Below are 22,093 nucleotides of genomic sequence, written 5' to 3' on the forward strand. Positions count from 1 at the left end.
CATGTTGTGTCTTTTCCGTGGCAAGGACATGAAACAACAGCTAAACACTAATCTTAAGGGTTGCTGATGTTCCAAAACCAAGATAGGTTCACTTAAGTGTTTTTAAGTTAGTGTCTGGCATTTCTTCTAAATTATGTAGACATTTGGGAAAATGATCAGTTTTAGAATTTGAAATTGTGTTGCAGAGCTGATAAAAACAAATGGAAAATGCTATAATTAAAAGACTCTTAGTCTTTTAATGCAATGGACTACTAAGTTTCTGGTGATGAACTTTCGCGAAGTATTGAATATTGAGGACAAAAACTTAAGCACTATGCAAAATACTTGGCAACTTCTTCTGATTGTTTGACCCTTCCTTTGACTTGGTGTCCATAACTTTCTTGTTTTTTTTTTAACTTGTTGGATGGATGGCATCACCAACTCAATGGACATAAGTTTGAGCGAACTCCAGGAGATAGTGAAGGAAAGGGAAGCCTGGTGTGGTTCAGTCCTTGGGTTCGCAAAGAGTTGGATGACAACAGCAGTTTGTTTGCACCAGGTCTTAGTTGTGGCATGCAGAACCTTTTTAGTTGCAGCATATGGCATCTAGTTTCTTAGCCAGGAATCAAACCTAGGCCCCCTGAATTGGGAGTCTAAGAGTCTTAGCCACTGGACCACCAGGGCAGTTCCCTTCATAACTTCTTATGAAGGTCTTTTCCGGTTGCAGAATTAAAGTCTGATTGTGGAACTTCATGGGGCTGCATCCAAGGAAAACTTGGGAAACTTGGGCGATTGTGGAGACCTCCCCCCTCCAACTTCCCTTTTACAAAGTTACTTATTTAACAGCTGCTGCTGTTGGGAAGGGTTGGGGTGGTTATGATGCTTATTATGGAACTTCATGAGACCAGAGACTTGGTACTATTTCCTGCTGTACTGCCACGCCTAAAACAAAGCCTGACACAGAGTTGGTACTCAGTAAATATTTGAATGGATGAATATTGTTAACTCCAGTTTCTTAAAAGAGAGAAGAAGAAATACTTAAACTTTTTTCCATCTGCTGTCTTCTCAGCTGGTGTTTTTTTGTGTGTTACTAGCTTAAGAGTATGAGGTCCCTAATGAGGAAACCCCATTAATTTCAATAATGAACAAGTCTGTTCATAACAGAAGGTCTTGTTACATACAGTATACATCTGGGGAGAACAATTGATAATTTGGACTTTAAAAGTTGAAAATGTTACTAGTCCCTTCTCTCATTGTTGAGTTTTGAAGGATTTTCTTTAGAGCTGAATCCTCCTGACATTTTTCTTTAAATTTGGAGCTCTTTGAACTTTTAGCCAGAACAGCCTCCGTCCTGCATACTTTGAAAGGCTATTAACTCTGCACTGGAATTTTGGAAATGTTCTCAGTGAGAGTCACTATAAAATAGTGATAAGGTACATGTATTTGTATGGCTGAGTCCCTTTGCTGTCCACTTGAAATTATCACAACATTGTTAATCAGCTGCATCCAATATAAAATTAAAAGTTTTCAAAAAACAGTAATAAAGACTCCATGGACTACAAATTGGAATCAGCCACCCATTAAGATGGATCAGAGACTGGGTTTCCTCGACTGAAGCTGCATCAACATTGGTCAGGTCTGAATTTAGACAGCTGTGTGGGGGAGAGGGAAGGGTAGAATTCTTTTACCCCTCAATCCATCCCCTCATCAGTGACAGACTTTCAGCCTTCCTGACTCCTTTTAGTTTTGCATTAAGTTCCTGAGGAGATTCTCGCACACCCCTGATACTGACCACACTCCGGATGTCAGTCTTTATCATTGAAACCAGCTTGTTATCTGTCCTAGGCAAAAACAGTCTTAAAATGTTAGAATGTACTAGATGTAGACTGTGTTTAGAATAGAGATTTTGTTTGAACTCCAGGTTCTGAGGATGTGGTATCCACGGATTTGAAGGTCAAGGAGGAAGAAGGTCAAAGATTTATCCTAATAGAAATGGCTAAATGAGCATATGATAAATATCTCCTTTAGAAAATTAATTTTTTCACCAAGTATTTTCACCCAAATCGTTCCACTGTCTTTTCTTAATGCACTGACTAGATTTTTGTGTTAGAGTTGAGCAAAGGTTATCATTGACAGTGTTGTTTCAGGGCCTCTTTGGGGAAGGCATCTTTTGGTTGAATAAGCATTCCCCACTCCCGTCCTCCCCACACTTGACTATATTTGAAGGAAGAACCCATCATATTATACAGTTACTGCTTTAAGTCTCAAACCCTTTGTCAAAAGTCCACATAAAGAGGTCTGCCTCAAAACATGGCAAAGAACCCTTCTCTGTACCAGAGAAACCTCTGCTTTTGTTTATAAGAAAGCAAAGGAGTCTCTCTCCTGCCCTGATCTGATTACCCTAATCATTTAGAAGAATGCTGGAGAAGTGAAATCCTTAAAATCACTGTGTTGGTGTTAGTCACGTCTGACTCTTTGCAACCTCATGGACTGTAGCTCACCAGGCTCCTCTGTCCGTGGAATTACCCAGGCAAGAATACTGGAGTGGGTAGCCATTCCCTTCTTCAGGGAATCTTCCCAACCCAGGGATTGAACCCTGGTGTCCTGTATTGCAGGCAGATTCTTTACTGTCTAAGCTACCAGGGAAGCCCATGATCATGGAATAGTTGCTAAAAGGGTCGGAAATTTTGCCAATTTCTTAGCCTTTTTTCTCTCTCAACAAAGTGTAAATGTTGGTGCTTGGATTGGATTGTAGTTGTGCTAGAGAACCTGGGTGGAAAAACTTGGCAATGCTGTTAGCTGCCTGCTGATTGCTGCTGAACTCATGCAAATCTCTCTACCTGGGGGTGTTAACTGATGTTTCTTAAGTGCTTCTCTTTCCTGGATGCAGATAGCCTTTTATTCATCATTGGCTGGTCAGGCAAGGTGAATGGGCCTGGTTGCTGCCTGAAATGCACGTATCAAACCTGAACCTTAAGTTATTTGGACTGATTGGGTAGGCTCATTTCAGTTTTATATAAATTAATCATGCAGAAGATTCAGTGATAATTGTACCTTATTGACAGTTGTCAGTGTGCTTGGAATTTTGTGGAGATTAGCCAAGAATTCTGTTACAACCACACACAAAGAATTTTTAAAATTAATTAATTAATTTATATGCAGCGTGCAGAATCTTAGTTCCCCAACCAGGGATTGAACCTGCACCCCTGCAGTGAAAGCACAGATTCTTAACCATTGGACATCCAGGGAAGTCACAACCATGCATAAAGAATTTGATTTAATTTGAAATGAAATTATTTAAGATCACGTAGATTTTCTATGTCTCTGTTTCTTCATCTGTAAAAGAGGTAAGTTTACCAAGATCACAGGTCTCAAGTCAGTGAACATATTTGAAGCTCTTACTCATTGACTTATGCTGCCTTCTTACAGACCCCGTAGTTAAGTGACTTTCCCCCAAGGTTATACAGTCACCGGTAGAACAAGGATTTGAATCAGATCTTCTTCACTCTGTTGAACCAGTCTGCTTCCTTCAGGGATTGTTTCCAACGTGCTGTGCTTGTCTGTGATGTCTCTGATTGTCATTAGGGTTTAACCGTGATCTTTGTTCTAACAGCATCATTCTTGAATTTTTTTTTTTTTTTTGGCCGTGCTGAGCAATTTGTGAGATCTTGGTTTCCCGACCAGGGATCAAACCCAGGTCCTTGGCAGGGGAAGTGTGAAGTCCTAACCACTAGACTGCTGGGGAATTCCCATTCTTGAACATATTTAACAAAGTGTTTTATAGGCTTGGCTTCCTTTTCATGTAATTTGTGTATGTGTCTGGTTTCCCTGTGAAGAGTGAACTCTTCATCTGATACTTCATTTGGTGCTGTTCTAGCTGCTTGGGGCTGGTTCTGTACCTAGTTTCCAAACCTGCAGTTTCACTGTTATCCTAGTATTAGGCCAGCTTTCAGGTACATTATAACAGTTGTATCAAATTTTGCTGGATTTATTTGATACTGAAGTTTCTTATTCCTAGGTGTTTTGTTTCTCTTCTCTCTAAGCAGAGGATTGGGACTGTAAAGCTACAAGCAGTAGGAGTGTTTCTGTATCTTTTTTAAGAAACTGCTTTTGGGACACATGGCTTTAGGCAAATTAAATGTTAACTCTGGGATTTTAATTTCTTATATATACGGATAAGAATCAACTCTAGCATTTCCTAGCTGGCAGAAAGTATATCTCACTTAATTTTGCTCAAACATGAGATCAGTTTTTCAATAACAACAACAATAATAATGACAATAATAGGTTGCATGCTATCATGGCTCATCTGCCAGGAGTGCCCCTTGTCTGTTCTCTGCCACGCTGACTCCCTCTTAGCCTTTAGTAAGACTTAGCTCAAACGCTGCCTCCTCCGTGTGTGCTTAGTTGCTTAGTTGTATTCAACTCATTGCCACCCCCATGGACTGTACCCACCAGGCTCCTTTGTCCGTGGAATTTTCGAGGCAAGAATGCTGGAGCGGGTTGCCATTTCCTTCCCCAGGGGATCTTCCCAACCCAGGGGTTGAGCCCGCACCTCTCTGCCCTCTTGGATCCTAAGCTTTTTATTTCTGTTCTCTAGTGGAATCAGACTGTTTCTCCTCAGTATATAACTTTTCTCTTGGAAACAAAGGAGGCAGGTTACCCAGATTCATTATTTTTACTCTTAATACTATTTTTCAAAATGCCCATAATTGTACTGCCATACTACTCTTCTGGACTGGACATGGAACAACAGACTGGTTCCAAATAGGAAAAGGAGTACGTCAAGGCTGTATATTGTCACCCTGCTTATTTAACTTATATGCAGAGTACATCATGAGAAACGCTGGGCTGGAAGAAACTCAAGCTGGAATCAAGATTGCTGGGAGAAATATCAATAACCTCAGATATGCAGATGACACCACCCTTATGGCAGAAAGTGAAGAAGAACTAAAGAGCCTCTTGATGAAGGTGAAGGAGGAGAGTGAAAAAGTTGGCTTAAAGCTCAACGTTCAGAAAACTAAGATCATAGCATCTGGTCCCATCACTCCATGGGAAATAGATGGGGAAACAGTGTCAGACTTTACTTTTTTGGGCTCCAGAATCACTGCTGATGGTGACTACAGCCATAAAATTAAAGACGCTTACTCCTTGGAAGGAAGGTTATGGCCAACCTAGATAGCATGTTTAAAAGCAGAGACATTAGTTTGCCAACAAAAGTCCATCTAGTCAAGGCTATGGTTTTTCCAGTGGTCATGTATGGATGTGAGAGTTGGACGGTGAAGAAAGCTGAGCGCCGCAGAATTGATGCTTTTGAACTGTGGTGTTGGAGAAGACTCTTGAGAGTCCCTTGGACCGCAAGGAGATCCAATCAATCCATCCTAAAAGAGATCAATCCTGGGTGTTCATTGGAAGGTCTGATGTTGAAGCTGAAGCTCCAATACTTTGGCCACCTCATGCGAAGGGTTGACTCATTGGAAAAGACCCTAATGCTGGGTAGGATTGGGGGCGGGAGGAGAAGGGGACGACAGAGGATGAGATGGTTGGATGGCATCACCGACTCGATGAACATGGGTTTGGGTAGACTCCGGGAGTTGGTGATGGACAGAGAGGCCTGGCGTGCTGCAGTTCATGGGGTCTCAGAGAGTCGGACACGACTGAGCGACTGAACTGAACTGAACTACTCTTCTGAGAAATAACAGCAGGGCAGAAAAGTTGAAAATTCTGCCATCATGTAAGAGCCAGAGGTAATGGCATATGTCTGATATACAGACATTTAGGAAAATGTCTATTACCTTTTTAAATGTAGGAACATCACGATGTCATATAAACACTGTTGCTTTAAGGTCATTTGACATTTGAGATTTTGGGGCGTAGGAAAGGAATTTTAATCCATTCCAGCAAGTCTAAAATTAAAAGTTTCTTCTCTACTGACCTAATTTGCTCTGCCTTTACGTATACATAGACTAGCATAAATTTTCTACCTTCAAAGTATATCTTCAGGCTACATTCCTAGGTATGGCTTGCTGGGTCAAAAGATGTATGCGTGCATGCTAAGTCATGTCAGGCAGGTCTGACTCTTTGTGACCCTATATAGTACTGTAGCCCCACCAGGCTCCTCTGTCCATGGAATTCTCCAGGCAGGAATACTGGAGTGGGCTGCCATCCTCCTCCAGAAGATCTTTCTGACCCAGGGATTGAACCCACGCCTTTTATGTCTCCTGCACTGGGAGGCGGGTTCTTCACCACTGGCACCACCTGGGAAGCCCAGGGTCAAAAGTTAGTGTATTAATAAGCTAGTTCTGCTGAATATTACCAGATTCCCCCTCTATGGGAGTTATATGAACCATATGCACTTTTTCAGAGATGTTAAGCAAAAATGTGTATTAGATTTGATAAAATCAATACTGCTCAGAGTTTCAAAAACTGGAGATAGTACATAAACATACTACCTTGTGCAGAATGCACCCTTAGAAAGAGATAACTATTGGTCTTGTGAGAAGTGGGAATGTTTTCTTGTTATAAGAGTAGTAAGAAAATCGAATGAGACAGTTTGAGTACTCAAGCAGCTGGTAGTGCCCCTTTTTCGCTTGTTTGCTGTTGACTGTGTTGGGTTCCTATCTGGATTATCTTCCTGGACTGTAAACCCCTTGAGGGCAGAGTGTCTTGATGAGTCTAGAGGAGGATGCTTTGGATTTAAGAATACATTTTAAATGGTTGTAAACTGAATTAACCCTCAGAGTCTAATTCTGAATCTAGTAGTAGAAGGTTGTTGGTTTTTTGCTGTTTGATTTTGCACATTACCATCAAGTCATTTTGTAGTGATCAGTTCAGTTCAGTTCAGTCGCTCAGTCGTGTCTGACTCTTTGGAACCCCACGGACTGCAGCACGCCAGGCTTCCCTGTCCATTACCAACTCCCGGAGACTACTCAAACTCATGTCCACTGAGTTGGTGATGGCATCCAACCATCTCATCCTCTGTCGTCCCCTTCTGCTCCCGCCTTCAATCTTTCCCAGCATCAGGGTCTTTTCCAATGAGTCATTTCTTCGCATCAGGTGGCCAGTCCTTCCAGTGAATATTCAGGACTGGTTTCCTTTAGGATGGACTGGCTGGATCTCCTTGCAGTCTAAGGGACTCTCAGGAGTCGCCTCCAACACCACAGTTCAAAAGCATCAATTCTTCAGTGTTCAGCTTTCTTTATAGTCCAACTCTCACATCCATACATGACTACTGGAAGAACCATAGCTTTGATTAGATGGACCTTTGTTGGCAAAGTAATGTCTCTGCTTTTTAATATGCTCTCTAGGTTGGTCAGAACTTTTCTTCCAAAGAGTAAGTGTCTTTTAATTTCATGGCTACAGTCACCATCTGCAGTGATTTTGGAGTCCAAAAAAACAAAGTCTACCACTATTTCGATTCTTTCCCCATCTACTTGCCATGAAGTGATGGGACCAGATGCCGTGATCTTAGTTTTCTGAATGTTGAGTTTTAAGCCAACTTTTTCACTCTCCTCTTTCACTTTCATCAAGAGGCTCTTTAGTTCTTTGCTTTCTGCCATAAGGGTGGTGTCATCTGCATATCTGAGATTATTGATATTTCTCCCAGCAATCTTGATTACAGCTTTTGCTTCATCCAGCCCAGTATTTTGCATGATGTACTCTGCATATAAGTTAAATAAGCAGGGTGACTATTATACAGCCTTGACATACTCCTTTTCTGATTTGGAAGCAGTCTGTTGTTCCTTGTCCAATTCTACCTGTTGCTTCTTGACTTGCATACAGATTTCTCAGGAGGCAGGTCAGGTGGTCTGGTATTCCCATCTCTTTAAGAATTTTCCACGGTTTGTTGTGATCCACACAGTCAAAGGCTTTGGCATAGTCAATAAGCAGAAATAGATGTTTTTCTGGAACACTTTTGCTTTTTCCGATGATCCAACGGATGTTGGGAGTTTGATCTCTGGTTCCTCTGCCTTTTCTGAATCCAGCTTAAACACCTGAAAGTTTGTAGTGATATCTGGCAACTATTGCTGCAACTGGTGAAGACACAGATACTTAACCTCTTTTGTCATTTGGAAGTCTCTTTACCTGAGAACATTGTTGACCTTAGGAACACCTTAGATAACTGTAACAAAAGATGTTGATTGCTGTTCTCTCTTGCTCTGTTCATTTACATATCTATCCTTAAGTTAGAGTGAAAGGACTTAGTTGTTAATGTCTTCTGTCTTCTTAAGAATGCCTTATTTCAGTGGTCTTCCTCCTGGGTCTTCATCTTAAATATTTGCATTCTAGGATTTGAAGCATTTGTTATCAGGAGGGTGAATGAGGTTTTCTGATGACTTAATATGAAATGGTTTGTGCCTTTCATTTCTAATCTGTTAGTCAAAATCAACACAATTCTTGTTGCATTTAACAGGTGCATAAAGTGGCAAGATCCTTTCTATAAAACATTTTTAATAATATCTATTCTTAGATGAACACCAGTTAAGGGAAAGAGTATGTACTAAAAGTAATCTTCAAATCCATTAGTATGCTGTCTACAAACATTTTTGCTATGGGGGACATACATCGTTGTGCCCTTATTGGCTTCAGTATTTACTTACTGGCTTCTCTTCTGTTCAACATTTTTAAATGTCCCACTGTTACCTTAAATACAGTAGGACTTGAGTTAGTTTCATCATTTCATAGTCTTTTTGTTTTCCTCATTTTTGTTCTGCACAGATTCCCTGTGTCTTCTTCTAAGGCACCTTGTTCTAGCCACCTTGACTTAGTCTTTGAATCTTCTTTGACTCTTCTGCATTTATTGATCACACATCCCATGAGTTCCTAGAACTGGATTCTACTCCCATTTTTTTCAACATGCTTTTACATTTTTTTCTCAGCCTCTTTGCTATCACTTTTTTCTAGATTGCTTCAAAAACACTAGCTAGTTATTTTGCTTTTACTTTTACCTTCTACCCACACTGCCCTTCAATTAATCTTCCTTAAGTATGGCTTTCATTTTGTTCCTTTTCTGCTTGAAGTGGCTCCTTGTCATCCTCAGAGTAGGACACCCTGACTCTTGGGTTAATTTTATCAAGCTTTATCTCTTACTGCTCCTTAACACAAATCCTCTCTTGGACTAGGCTAGTCTTCTCCTTGCCGTACCCTTATGTAATAAGAAAAAAACAGGGGATTGGAAGGGACAAAGCTTAAAAATAAGTGTTAAACTTTTTATTCTGCAGTTTCAAGCCTATTTAAGTGAGTAATATAATGCACTCCCATGTGTCTTATCTGCCTCTTCAATAACTATTAATATCCACCTCTTGCTAGTCTTGTTTTATCTATCCCCATATTCCCTCATTTGGGGGGGAGGTGCTGACAATATTTTAAAGCTAACTGTGGACATCATTCACCTGGAACTATTTCTGTATGCATCTATAAAAGCTATCTATCAGTTTACCTAGTGCAGATCTGCTCTGTGATGGTTTCCCTGTCCGTTGGTTATTTATCTTGTTTACACACTTTTGTTGTTCAGGAGATCAACTCACTCCATTCTGCCTCCCTGTCATTTCTCCTCAGAAGGTCCAGCCTCCCCTGTAGAACTATACTATAGCTCTTAGGATATTTAAAGACGTTGGCATATGTTATTTTTGGTACCCATCACAGCACACATAGCACAATTTGAACATATAGTAGACATGTGATAACTTTTAAATAGGGACACTTGGGGTTCAGATCTTTGACCTAGGTCTTATTTGCACTGGTGGAATTTTCAGCTACAACTTTTAAGTTTCTTACCAGACATTTTGGTTTTACATTTTTAGATTAGCAATAGCTTTGAAAGAATTGGGGATTTGGCTTTAAAAATCAACTTTGAGGTTTTGCACACTTAAAACAATGATGTTTTTGGCAGACTGGTTATCTAAAACCTACCTGGAATTATTTTCAATTTATCTTTTACTTAGTTTTCTTTTTCTTTAAAGCTTTTTAGTGAGTTAATAGTACTACTTTTTCCTTGTGTATACCAGTATTTGTCAAAATAAAATTTTAAAGCCTGGTAATTTTTTTTAAATAACTTCTATTTTTTATTATGAAAGTGACTCATCTTGGGGAAAAAATTGGAAAAAAAGGCAAAATATACACACAAGAACTCAAGTTACTCATAAATTTACCACCCAGACTACTTTTAACATTTGGTGTCTGTCTTCTAGTCTTTTTCAGACATGTTTATGTGTTTGTATACACAGAGTAATTTTTTTTTTTAATTATGTCGCTGCCATAGCCTTGGGCCATCATAGCAGATGCTCGAGTTCTGTTAAATCTGGCCTGTAAACTAAGTCAAACAACACAGGCTTCATTCTGGTTGTAGTGCTAGTGGCATGGTTTGTCAGTTATTATGATTTTAACCATAAGTACTTGTTGGGGGCAGAAGAAATCAGGGTATTAATTATTGTCAGGTAAACAGGGGCTAACAGCTTTGTATCAGATTGACAGCATTTTAAAATTTTGGACTTGAGGTTTTCAGAAGTTGATGGGTTCTCTATGTTATGTGGAAGATTGGGTTCTGATACCACATGCTTTTATTTTCCCATCTCTGTGAGATGAGAGTTTCTTATAGCTAGGGGAATGGTCATGCAAATTCTGCTTCTCTAGGGCCTGGCACAGAATAGATACTTAATGGATTATGCCAAATGTGATTTAGTTTTGCTGTGAGCGAGTAGTGTGAACACACACGTTGTCTGTACATTATTGTTAGTTGTCTGTTATTAAACATGTTATCTCAAAATTTAGCACCTTAAATAACAAACATTTCTTTTCTCAAACAGTTCATGTGAACCAGGAATCCAGGAAGAGCTTAGGTGGGTGGTTTTGGCTCAGAGTCTGAGTTGGCAGTCACCTGAAGGCTTACCTGAGACTAGAGGACCCACTTCCAAGGTGGTTCATTCACAAAACTATTAGCAGGAAGTTGCACTTCCTCACCAGATAGGCCTCTCCGTAGGCTGCTTGAGTGTCCTAACAGTGTGGCAGCTGTCTTCACCCAGGGCAAGGAGAAAGAGCCAATGCCTTTGATGGCCTGCCCACTGACATTTCCACTATATCCTGTGTTTAGGGGTGAGTCACTAAGTCTAGCCCATACTTAAGGAGAAGGAAGTTAGGCCACAACTTGAAAGGAAAAGTATCAAAGAATCTGTTGGACATATTTTAAAACTACCACATGCGTTGAATACATAAACTTCCAGTTGATTCACAGTCAACATTAAGGTGACTTGACTCCAATGAGCTGCATTTTTAATATGCCCTTGGGTTAATTCTGATACACTAAAATTTGAGAGTCACTGACCTAAAAAAGTAGAAAGAGATACCATGTTCATGGATCAAAGGACACAATGTTTTGATGTCACCTCTCTGCAAATTGTCCTATGAACACAAATTCCTAGCTGGCTTTTTTTTTTTTTTCTTTAGGAAATCAACCAACTAAATCTAAAATTTATATGGAAATATAGAAGACAGAATAGCCAAAACAATTTTGAAAAGGTACAAAGTTAAAATACTTACATTATCTGATCTCAAAATTACTATTGGAAAAAACCTCTACTCTGAAGCTTTAGGAGTTAATATACTCCGTGTTGGGGTCTAGTAACAGATCTACAATTTTGTGGTCACTTCATTTCCAGTTAAGAGGCCCAAGGCAGTTCAATGGGGTAAAGGCAGTCTTTAAAAAAACAAACAAACAAAACGGTGCTGTACATAGTTATAGATTTAGAAAATATTCCCTGTCTCTTACCTCTGTATAAAACTCCTAGAAGAAAGAATATTCACAATACACATATCTAACCAAAAAATTGTAATGCATGAAATATAAAGAACTCGTGGTGGTGGTGGTGGTGGTGTAGTTGATAAGTTGTGTCCAACTGTTTTGCAACCCCACGGACTGTAGCCCACCAGGCTCTTCTGTCCATGGTGTTTCCCAGGTGAGAATACTGGAGTGGATTACCATTTCCTTTTCCAGGAGAATTTTCCCAACCCAAGATCAAACCCTCATCTCCTGCATTGCAGGGGGATTCTTTACCGCTGAGCCACCAGGGATTCAAATAAAGAACACAGTAATAAGGCAAACAAGTTTTTTTAAGTGGAGGAAAGACTTAAAGAGATATTTTACCAAAGAAGATGTGAGTGGCCAATCTGCATATGAAAAGATGCCCATCATTTAATCAGTAAACTGGATTAAAACAGTGAGATACCACTACATACCTGCTAGAATAGCTAAAATTAGACTGATTTTATTAGATGTTGGTGAGAATTTGTAGCAGTTGGAACCCTAATCCGTTGTTGGTGGGACTGTAATGGTATAATCACTTTGCAGTACAGTTTGGCAGTTGCCTGTAAAGTAAAACATACACTTAATAGGTGACCCTGTAACTTCATTATTAGGTATATACCCAAGAGAAATTAAAACATGTCTACACAAGGACTTGTATATGAAAGTTCATAGCAGATTTATTCATAAAAAAGCCAGTGCCTGAAAATAGCTCAAATGTTCATCAGCAGGTGAATAAATTGCAGTGTATCCCAACAATGGATTACCATTCCAGTAAAATCTAACCGATTGATTGAATGACAAAAATATGTTGAGTGAAATCAGTCCCAAATATCCTGTAGTTCCATTTATATGAAACTAGAAATTTAGACAAATCTAATCCATTGCGCTAGCAGATCAGTGGTTGCTTCAGGCTGGAGGTAAAAATGGGGATTGACTGGGAATGGGCACAAGGGAGACCTCCAGGGATGATGGAAATGTTCTAAATTTTGATTGCAGTGGGGATTATGTCTGTGCATATGTCTGCTGAACTTACTACTCTGTATCTTTGGGATGTATCTTACTCTGTAGAAATTATACTTCATTCAAGTTGATTTAAAAACTCGTATCCCTTAAGGTTTGGATTTTCCACACGTTACATAGATAACCATCTGATCTTGAGAGGTGGTGTTGAAGATTTATCCTTTGAATCCTTTATGGCTTAGTCTTCCTGGTACCAGATCTAGGGAGAAGAACGCCAAACTGTTACCTTCTTTTACAGTAGAATTGTCTCCCCCTTCTCTTCCTGCTGACTTGTAACATATCTTGGTTTTAGAGGTAGGGTAATGGGATGCCTTGTCTGGGCTGGTTTGTGAAATCTTTGTCTTCAATGGAATAAGCTATTATAGATAGCTACCATGCCATTTAAGTCCTGTCATTGTGCTTCTTGACCAGCTCATCAAGATAGATGGGCAGGAGATAGCTCACGACTCCTCTTAACCTGACTCATCTCTTATGGTTGCAGATTCTCATAAACACAAAGATAAGCATAAAGATCGAGAGCACCGGCACAAAGAGCACAAGAAGGACAAGGAGAAAGACCGAGAAAAGTCCAAGCACAGCAACAGGTAAGGGTTGAACCATCAGGTCCATCATTCAGGTCCATCATCCTTCAGGTAGGCTTGGCTTGCTTGGAATAGGCCTTGACTTGAACCACAGGTAAATACGTGGATAGCATATTCATCAGACACTTTGATTCCAGAGTTTTCAGAGGATGGCCTTGATAATTCAGGCCTTACTGGGGATGCCATTGTTCATTCAGATCAGAATGTCCAAAGCAAGTATGGTAAATGCTTAACACAGGATGGCATTTTATCAAGTGTCCAGAGAACTTGCCTTGATAAAGGAATTGGAAACTTGATAGATATAGATTGATATTTTTCTTCTTTCTGTACTTTAAATGGTTTAAGTTTAAAAATTCTTAACTTAGGCTTCCATGGTCTATTAGTCCCTGAAATCATATACAAAAGGTTGGGTATATGAGATATTCCTGAAGAGAACATTCCTAGCTTTCATCAGTTTACCAGAGGGGTTCAAAAGCCAGTGACCACCAATGTAAATGAAACTCAGAGGTGTTGCCCTCTGGGATCCAAGAGGGATCAGAAAGATGTTTTCTTGTTCATCTTGCCTCCTTTTTTTGGTGTAGGTGGCAGGTGGTTAAGCCCAAAGACAGGGTATCTTTGGGTATAGGACTACTTACTGAAAATGAGGACTTAAACTTCCATTTTGAGTTAAAGACAGTTGTTGGGGGAAGGCCATATGGTATTCCCATAATGGCCTAAATTTTGGGGGAGGGAACTTAAAGCACAAGTGCCTTCAACCTAAAGTCTCTTAGAGTTACTTCATTAGGTTGGCTTATTGTCTATAGACAAGATATTTTTAACATAAATAGATGGTCAAAAGTTTTTGTCCAGTCTATACAAAAATCTACAAGTAAATAAAAATGAGACAGATAATCCAGCAGAAAAATTCATGAGAGGATGGAGCAAGCTCTTCACAAAAGAAGATATCCAAATGGCCAGTGAAAACACTAGAAGGTGCTCAACATCATTCATCAGGGAGTGCACACTTGGGCAGCACATATACTAAAACTGGAACGATACAGAGAAGATTAGCACGGCCCCATGTACAAGGTTGACATGCAAATTTGTGAAGCGTTCCATATTTTTATGCCTTATCAACCCAAGTATTAACTGATAGCATTTCTTTCTACTAAAATTCCAAAATATAAATAGGTTCACAGGAATATGTGCTGTTGTACAAACACAAGACCAGTTTAAGAATTTAAGAAAGAATAAAATGTACCAACATATCAAAGTAAAAAAAAAACAAACATTCATCAGGGAAATGCAACCTTAGTATAATATCCTATGCATTGTAATAATAACTAATTATTAAAATAATGCTAATTCCAAGACCTTCAAATGATGTGGAGCAATCCCATGTCTGATGGGACTATAAATTGTTGAATCATTTCGCGAAACTACTTAGCTGTGTCTTCTAAAATTAACATATGTATACCCTGTAACCTAAGAATTCCATTCCCTAGTATATTCGCAACAGAAATGTGTGTATATGGGCACCAAAGGGCAGGTAAAAAGCTATTTAGAGCTGCATTATTTTTAATAACCCCAAAGTGACAATCTCCCAAATGCCCGTTAGTAGTAAAATGGATAAAGTATGGTATATTCATATTATATCTTAGGATACTATATATAAATAAATATGAAAGTAATAAACATAGGTGAATTCCACAAACCTATGTTGAATGAAGAAAACTAGCCAAAAAATACATAATGTATGCTTCAATTTGTTTGAAATTCAAAAACAGAAAAATTAATCAAGACCTTTAGAATCCAGGGTCATGGTTATCTTTGGTGAGGAAGGAAAGGTAGCAGCTCTAAAATAGTATGAGGGGAACTTCTGGTGTGGTATCAGTGGTATTTTTCTTGACTTTTGTGGTAATCACATTGTAGCTTTATTTTGTGATAACTCTTTGAACTCTGCATTATATATGCTACTTTTATTTTTTAAAATTATTAAAAATAAGGCTTATCATGGATAGGGCATGATAAAGTGAATTCTTTGTCTTTTTATAATCATTAAAAATTTTTAAATGAAAATTTTAAGGGAAGAAGTCTTTATGAATCATTAAAATAAGCAGATTAATTTTCTGTAGTGAGGATGTTTCTTCAGGAATCATCTACCACTCCTGTGGTCTTTCCCCACAACTTGCTCATTTCTTATCACTTATCTAGTTTCCATTAGTCCAATAAATTTAGTCTTAGTACTAATAGTTGAATCCAGTTCACATGCATCTTTTCTTCAGTTTGTAGTCATCTACCTAATATTAATATCTATGTAGATTTGAGAGCAAAGATTATTGCCAGGAATAAAGAAGTTCCTTTCATAACGATTAAAAAAGGGACTAATTAATAAAGAGGACGTAACAGTTACAAAGCTTCCCTGGTGACTCAGTGGTAAAGAATCTGCCTGCCAATGCAAGAGAGGCAGGTTCAATCCTTGAGTCAGGAAGATCCTTTGGAGTAGGAAATGGCAACCCACTCTGGTATTATTGTCTGGAAAATTCCATGAACAGAGGAGCCTGGCGGACTAGAGTCCATGGGTTCGCAAAGAGTTGGACACAACTGAACAGTAGCAAAGAGTATGAATAGTTTTAAATGTTAATATAATCAATCATAACTGATATCAGAGTCTCAAAATAGATGAAGTGAAAACTATTAGAATTGCAAAGAGAAATAATATTTATAGTTAGACTTACTGCCTCTTTCTCAATTGATGGGAAAATCATTAAGGATATGGAAAACTTTAAACATCATCAACGAACCTGCTGTAATTGACACTTATAGAATATTACACTCAGCAGTAAAATACACATGGAACATTCGCCAAGATACACCATATTCTGGGCTGAGGCCTTCTTGAAACCAACTTCCCCTGGCTTTCCACTTTTCTGGCTACTTTTTCATTTTCTCATTCCAGTTCACGGAATGATTCTCTTAAGTCTGGCTGTCTTTCTCTGCTGCATCTCTTGTGATTCACCCTTCTCTCACGTTCCATTTCCAGTCTCCCTTGACTGCTTTTCTGTTCCTCAAACACAGAGTGTCTTCTGAATACCTCTAGGTTTTCAAATATGCTGTTACTGGTTCTGGAAGACTCTGTTGCCCTCCTAATAACATTCTTTTAGTTGCAGCTTAAGAGTTCTTTCAGGTATCTTGTCTGCCTGTCTCCCCATCCCCGCACCCCCCACCCCTTATTAAAGTACCATTTTTATGTCTTCTCTGACACCTGGAGTATATCCCTCTCACAGCCGTTGGCAAGCTGTGGTGGTGTAATTGTCTCTCTACTTTTCTGTGTGACCTATTGGACTCTTGATGTCCCTGGGAACAACATTGGGGTCTGTTGTATTCATTTATGTCCTCAAGGCTTAGTATAGTACCTGACAGATAGGTGGTACTTAGTCGTATATATTTATTGAATCAGTGAGTGGTTGACCTGTGGTTACATCAGTTACCATCGTCTCTCTCCTTTTCACATATTCGCAGTATTCCGTAGCAGAGTTCCCTTTGGCCATTCCACATTTCAGACACTGGTTTTTTGTGTGTGTTTCTGTCTGAAATACGTATAACATAAAGTTTGTCATTTGGGGGAAGTGGCATTCACTATATTGTACAACCATCCTTAGTATCCATCTTTAGAACTTCTTCATCATTCCAGACAATCTCTGTACTTCTTAAATAATACCTCCTTATTTCCCTTTCCTCCTATCCTTTAGCAGCATCTATTTTCTGTCTTGGTGAACTTTTCCATTCTAGCTACCTCAGATAAGGGGAATAATAAAGTATTTGTCCTTTTTGTGTCTGGCTTATTTTCCTTAGCATAATGTTTTCAAGGTTCATCCATTTTATTGAATATCAGAATTCCATTCTTATTTATAATTAAATAATATTTCATTGCACACCTACTACATTTAAAAAAATTCTTTCTTCTGTTGATGGATACTTGGATTGTTTCCACCTTTTGGCTATTGTGAATAACGCTACTATGCACCTGGGTGTACAAGTGTCTGCTTGAGTCCCTGCTTTCAATTCTTTTGGGTATATACTTAGGAGTAGAATTGCTGATCACGTCAAACAAGAATTTTTATCTTGTTTGCCATATTTATGATGTGCTAGTTGATGTGAAGGGCAAAAAATATATGAGATAGTTTGACTGTGAAGAACTTTATTATCTGAGGAAAATGCTTACACATGGATCAGATGAAGAAAAACTAATTTTCATGTTATCTGAAATCTGTCCATAAAAAGACTTTAAAAAGACAGAAGTTAATATTTAAACCATAAGCTTTTAAAAATGGACCTGTTAGTCTGACACATCTTATTTCACCAACCATAATTTGCCATTTGTGATGGAAGAAAAGAATTAGGTAGAAGTGGCACAAAAGGCTTTGGGACAGAAGTTTGATCCCTGTCCTGTTTTACCAAAATCTTTTTAAAAATTTTAGGATGTAATTTTTAAAAAAAGCTTTACTCATCTTATTTTTTAAAAGTTTTTATTTATGGCGGTGCTGGGTCGTCTTTGCTGCGTGGGCTTGTCTCTGTTTGCGGTACGCAGGCTTCTCACAGCAGTGGCTTCTCTTGTTGCGGAGCACAGGCTTTAGGGTGAATGGGCTTCTGAAGTCAAGGGACGCACAGGCTTAGTTGCTCCGTGGCATGTGGGATCTTCCCAGATCAGGGATTGAACCTGTGTCTCCTACTTTGGCGGGCAGATTCTGTACCACTGAGCCACCAGGGAAACCCAAGGATGTAATTTTGACATCATTTTTCTTGAAGTCCACAATGACTTTCTTATGTCTATCTAAAAGAAATTCTCCTGGTTCTGGTCTCTCCACTTAAGTGTCTGTGATGTTGACTAGTTTACTTAACCTTCCTCAACTGAACTTTCTTGTCTTCCTTAAAAGCATACTTTTCCAAGATTATAGGATAGGCAAATTCAGGAGTTTATTCTGTGCAGTTTTGTGCCTTTTAATATTTTCTTTATTTTCTAATCAGAATACTTGAGAAATAATAGCCTGTTTGCCAAAAGGCATTGAAAGAACCTGCCCCTAGGTTTTGTTTACACAGGACTAAATCTAGCCCTGGATCTCTAATTCACATGTGAGTAAGTTTAAGACAGTTTAACCAGATGATGTGTTGTAAGCAGACTTTTAAGTACTTCCTGTTTTGACCTCTATTGACACACTGCTGCTTCGCAACAAAGCAAGTGTATTGGTTATGGTCCAGTAAAATCTCGTACACTGTGTTCCTTTTTAAATGACTTCTGATCTTTCTGGTAGTATGGGGTTTCTGTTTCTTCTTCAGCACATTAAGGAATCCTTGAGGATTGTTTAATCACCTCTGAAGCCCAGAATAATTAAGATTTAGCATGTTCTGTTCCAAAATGCTTTATTTTAAAACTTTGCTCATCAACCCTGCCTACTAAGTTCTACAGTAATGTGTTTTCTGTATTCCTTCCTTCTCTGCTAGATCCTAGCATCAGTGATTTTTCATTAGATTACACTTAGGACCCAAATGCAGGAGGCCTCTTTCTCCTTGTAATATTGTACTGCATACTTGGAGCGTCAGAGGATGGGAAACAAGCCTTTCTGAGACAGATGGAATTTAGACCTACCTCTCAGGAGATCCCATTTTATTCATCTACTTTCTCCTTTTATTATTCTCGTCCAAGGTGCTCCATAGGAGAAGGGGGGTGTTTAAAGGTCATTCTATCTCATGTCTTTTGTGTGTGGACATGAGTCTGAGACGTCGGGCCCCAGGTCACACAGTAGTGTGGTTACAGAGTGAGGCTGAAAGACCAGGGCTTCTCAGTCCTAGTGTGACTTTAAAGGACCTGATGTAACTTAAAAAGCAAAGCAAATCTGTCTCCCTAAGAAACGTTAGTTGTGTAGCTAAACTGTGTGTTTAAATACAAGCACCTCTTTCTCATGCATATGGTAGGCAACTTAGGTTTTACAATGCCAGATCATTTCAGATGCTGCCTCTTTCTTTGGGCCCCAGATCCCTAAACGTTTTGGCACTAGAAGTATTAACCTCATTAAATTCTGACCCTGTGAAAACCCCATCTCTATCTGGCCTATAGGAAATTTATACCAAAGTCAAATAAAAATAATTTCTTCTATTATTTGTCTCTGATACTGCTTTTTTCTGTTAGCATTGATATTTAGCACTTCTAGTCCTTTAAAGCAATATATAAATCCTCTCTAAAGAAACAAAAGGAATGCTCTGACTAGATGCTAAAGAATCACTGAGCTTGTAGGATTTCACCCAGATACTTCTCTTGAAAGGTTGCATTCTTAGCATAAATTATCTTTAATACTAGACCTGTCATATATACAGCATCATTAAAAGCAGTTGGGGGGGGGCTTATTTTAGAAAATAAAGGACTATCACATGTGAAACATAAGGTTTCTCCTGCCAACTTTTGACTGTGTGCATCTCTTGTCATTTTTAAACCTGACCCTCAGAGTGGAGTGAAAAATTTGTGGAAATCCAGGGAAGATAGAAAAGCAATGCTGTGAAATACAGTAAGGGAAGTGCTTTTTCAGCCCTGTTGGTAGTGCTAATTATACAGTTAGTGTGAGAATAAGGATGCTTTTGGTTTCCACCTTCCCTTCAGTTCCAAATCCTACCTGAATTAAAGTTGAGAGAACATAGATTTTTAGGAAAATGCACTGAAATTAAGCAACTGGTTCTCAGATTAGGGAAATTTTTCTGAAAGTAATCAAATTTAAAAAGATGTGTTCACTGCTTTTTTTGGTGGGGGTTGGGGGGACCTATTGCTGAAGCCCTCCATTTATCTGCATGTTCTCATAGCAGCCTGTCTCGGGGAAGTGGACAGTTAACATAGGTAAGTGGAAGAGGTTGGGTAGTTAAGAAATGAGACTGAGTATCACCACCATTCATGTGATATAGTGAAAAGCACACTGAAGCGTGGAGAGGCCCGGTTCTGTCATTTACTAGCTGTGTGTCCTTATCCAAGCCGCTTAACTTCTGAGTCTTTTTCCACTTCGGTTGAATGTTAATAGCAACACTAGCCTGGTCAAGCTTTCAAGTGTGTAGGGGAGAATTCAATTTAAGTATGCATATAAAAGCTGTTTGGAAACTAACATACTCAGTAATTGAGATTATGATGAGTACCATAAAGCCTGATAGAATTGCCATTCTAATAAATTGAAGCTGTTGATTTTGGTAGTTGAATCTAATTTAGTGGTTACTTATTGATAATAGCAAATTTGGTGCTCTAGTTTTCAGTGATACCTAGCCCTATTGTAATGACCTGTAGTCTTTTTTTTTTTTTTAGCGATTTCATGGTGGAAAGGGGTATTTGATCTAGCCATGGAAAGATGGTTAAGATCTTGACAAGGGAAGGTGATGGCTAGAAAGAGTGACATTCCAGACAGTGTAAAAAGATAAGATAAACAAAATATGGAAGGGCTGTCATGTACTTTGCTCTGGGGAAAATCCAGTTAGGTGGTTGCCTGGGTTAATAGGATGGATTAGAAAATGGGGCCTCCAAAAAGTTGCTTGATGCAGAACTATTAAATACTATTTCAAGAAGTTGAGCTTTGATTCTTAAGGGAGCAAGAAGCCACAGAAAATAGTTGAGAAAGGGAAGTATAAGACTTAGCCACAGGGACTTCCCTGGCGGTCCAGTGGTTAAGACTTCGCCTTCCAATGCAGGGGATGAGGGTTCGATCCCTGGCAGGGAGTTAAACCCCACATGCCTCCGGGCCAAAAAACTAAAACATAAAACAGAAGCAATCTTGTAACAGATTCAATAAAGACTTTAAAAATGGTCCACATCAAAAAATATCTTTAAAAAAAAAAAAAAAGACTTAGCCACAAGTGACATGAGGGGGGGTGTCTGAGGAAAAGGATTCCTAGCTTGAGTAACTGAGTGACTATTTACCCTGTTAATAGAGATAAAGAACTTAGAGGGGAAATGGGAGTTCTGTAAGATTCCACTCAACTCCCAAGTTTTAATAATTATTGGAATTTTGCCTAGTAACCTATAATGGTGGATGAGCATTAAGAAATCTGGGAACTTCCTTGGTGGTCCAGTGATACAAGTCTGCACTTCCAATGCAGGGGACCTGGGTTTGATCCCTGGTAGGGGACTAAGATCCCATATGCCCAAAAAAAGTAAATAAAAAAATCTTCACTTCGTAAAGCCTTTCAGAAACTAGCTCCTGTGTGTTTTTTCAGAGGCAACTTTAGAATTTACCTACCTAAAATTTTTGATTTAACAAACATTACTTAAGCTTTAATTATCTATTTTCCTTTGAAGGGCCGTGGATTTCTTCCTTCCACAGTTGAGAATCTTTCTAGGCTCTCCCAGAGGAATCCCCTATGACTCCATTGACTGCAGCCTGCGGGGGGGGGGGGGGGGCTGTTGCCTTGAGGAAATGGGCAGGTCGCTGGAATGAGTTTGTTCTCTTAGCCATTAGTGGCTAGGTCCTATTCTCAGAAGATAAAGAGGCTCCCCCTACTCTTCCTAGCAGTGTTTCCTTTTTGCCTTATATGGGGAGTAAGGCACCAGAGTGGTCAAAGGCATGACTTCCTGAGTTTAAATCCTAGTTATTGCTCATTAGATGTATTTTCTTGGGTGAGTTACTGAACCTTCCCATGTCTCAGTTTCCATATGTGTAAAATGAAGATACGTATCTCAGAGTTTTGTTATAGGGATTAAATTGCTTAG

At 39.0% G+C, this 22,093-nt stretch overlaps 1 protein-coding gene and 1 non-coding gene across 3 annotated transcripts in view; both read left to right on the forward strand.

Moving 5' to 3' along the window:
• TOP1 (DNA topoisomerase I) overlaps nt 1-22,093 on the forward strand; it is an 87,831-nt gene that overhangs the window by 21,190 nt on the left and 44,548 nt on the right. For both annotated transcript variants that reach the window (XM_081556921.1, XM_081556920.1), the window contains one exon: nt 13,281-13,383. Coding sequence is in view for 1 of the 2 variants with exons in the window: in XM_081556920.1 (XP_081413046.1) it covers nt 13,281-13,383 (103 nt within the window). In the remaining variant the exon portion in view is untranslated. The remainder of the gene's footprint in view (nt 1-13,280; nt 13,384-22,093) is intronic.
• On the forward strand, nt 14,377-14,484 carry LOC145533664 (U6 spliceosomal RNA). Its single transcript, XR_014074244.1, has one exon. It is a non-coding gene; the product is annotated as a U6 spliceosomal RNA (small nuclear RNA).

This window comes from Giraffa tippelskirchi, chromosome 13 (assembly GCF_054371585.1).
Source record: "Giraffa tippelskirchi isolate mGirTip1 chromosome 13, T2T-mGirTip1v1.2.pri, whole genome shotgun sequence".
NCBI lineage: Eukaryota > Metazoa > Chordata > Mammalia > Artiodactyla > Giraffidae > Giraffa > Giraffa tippelskirchi.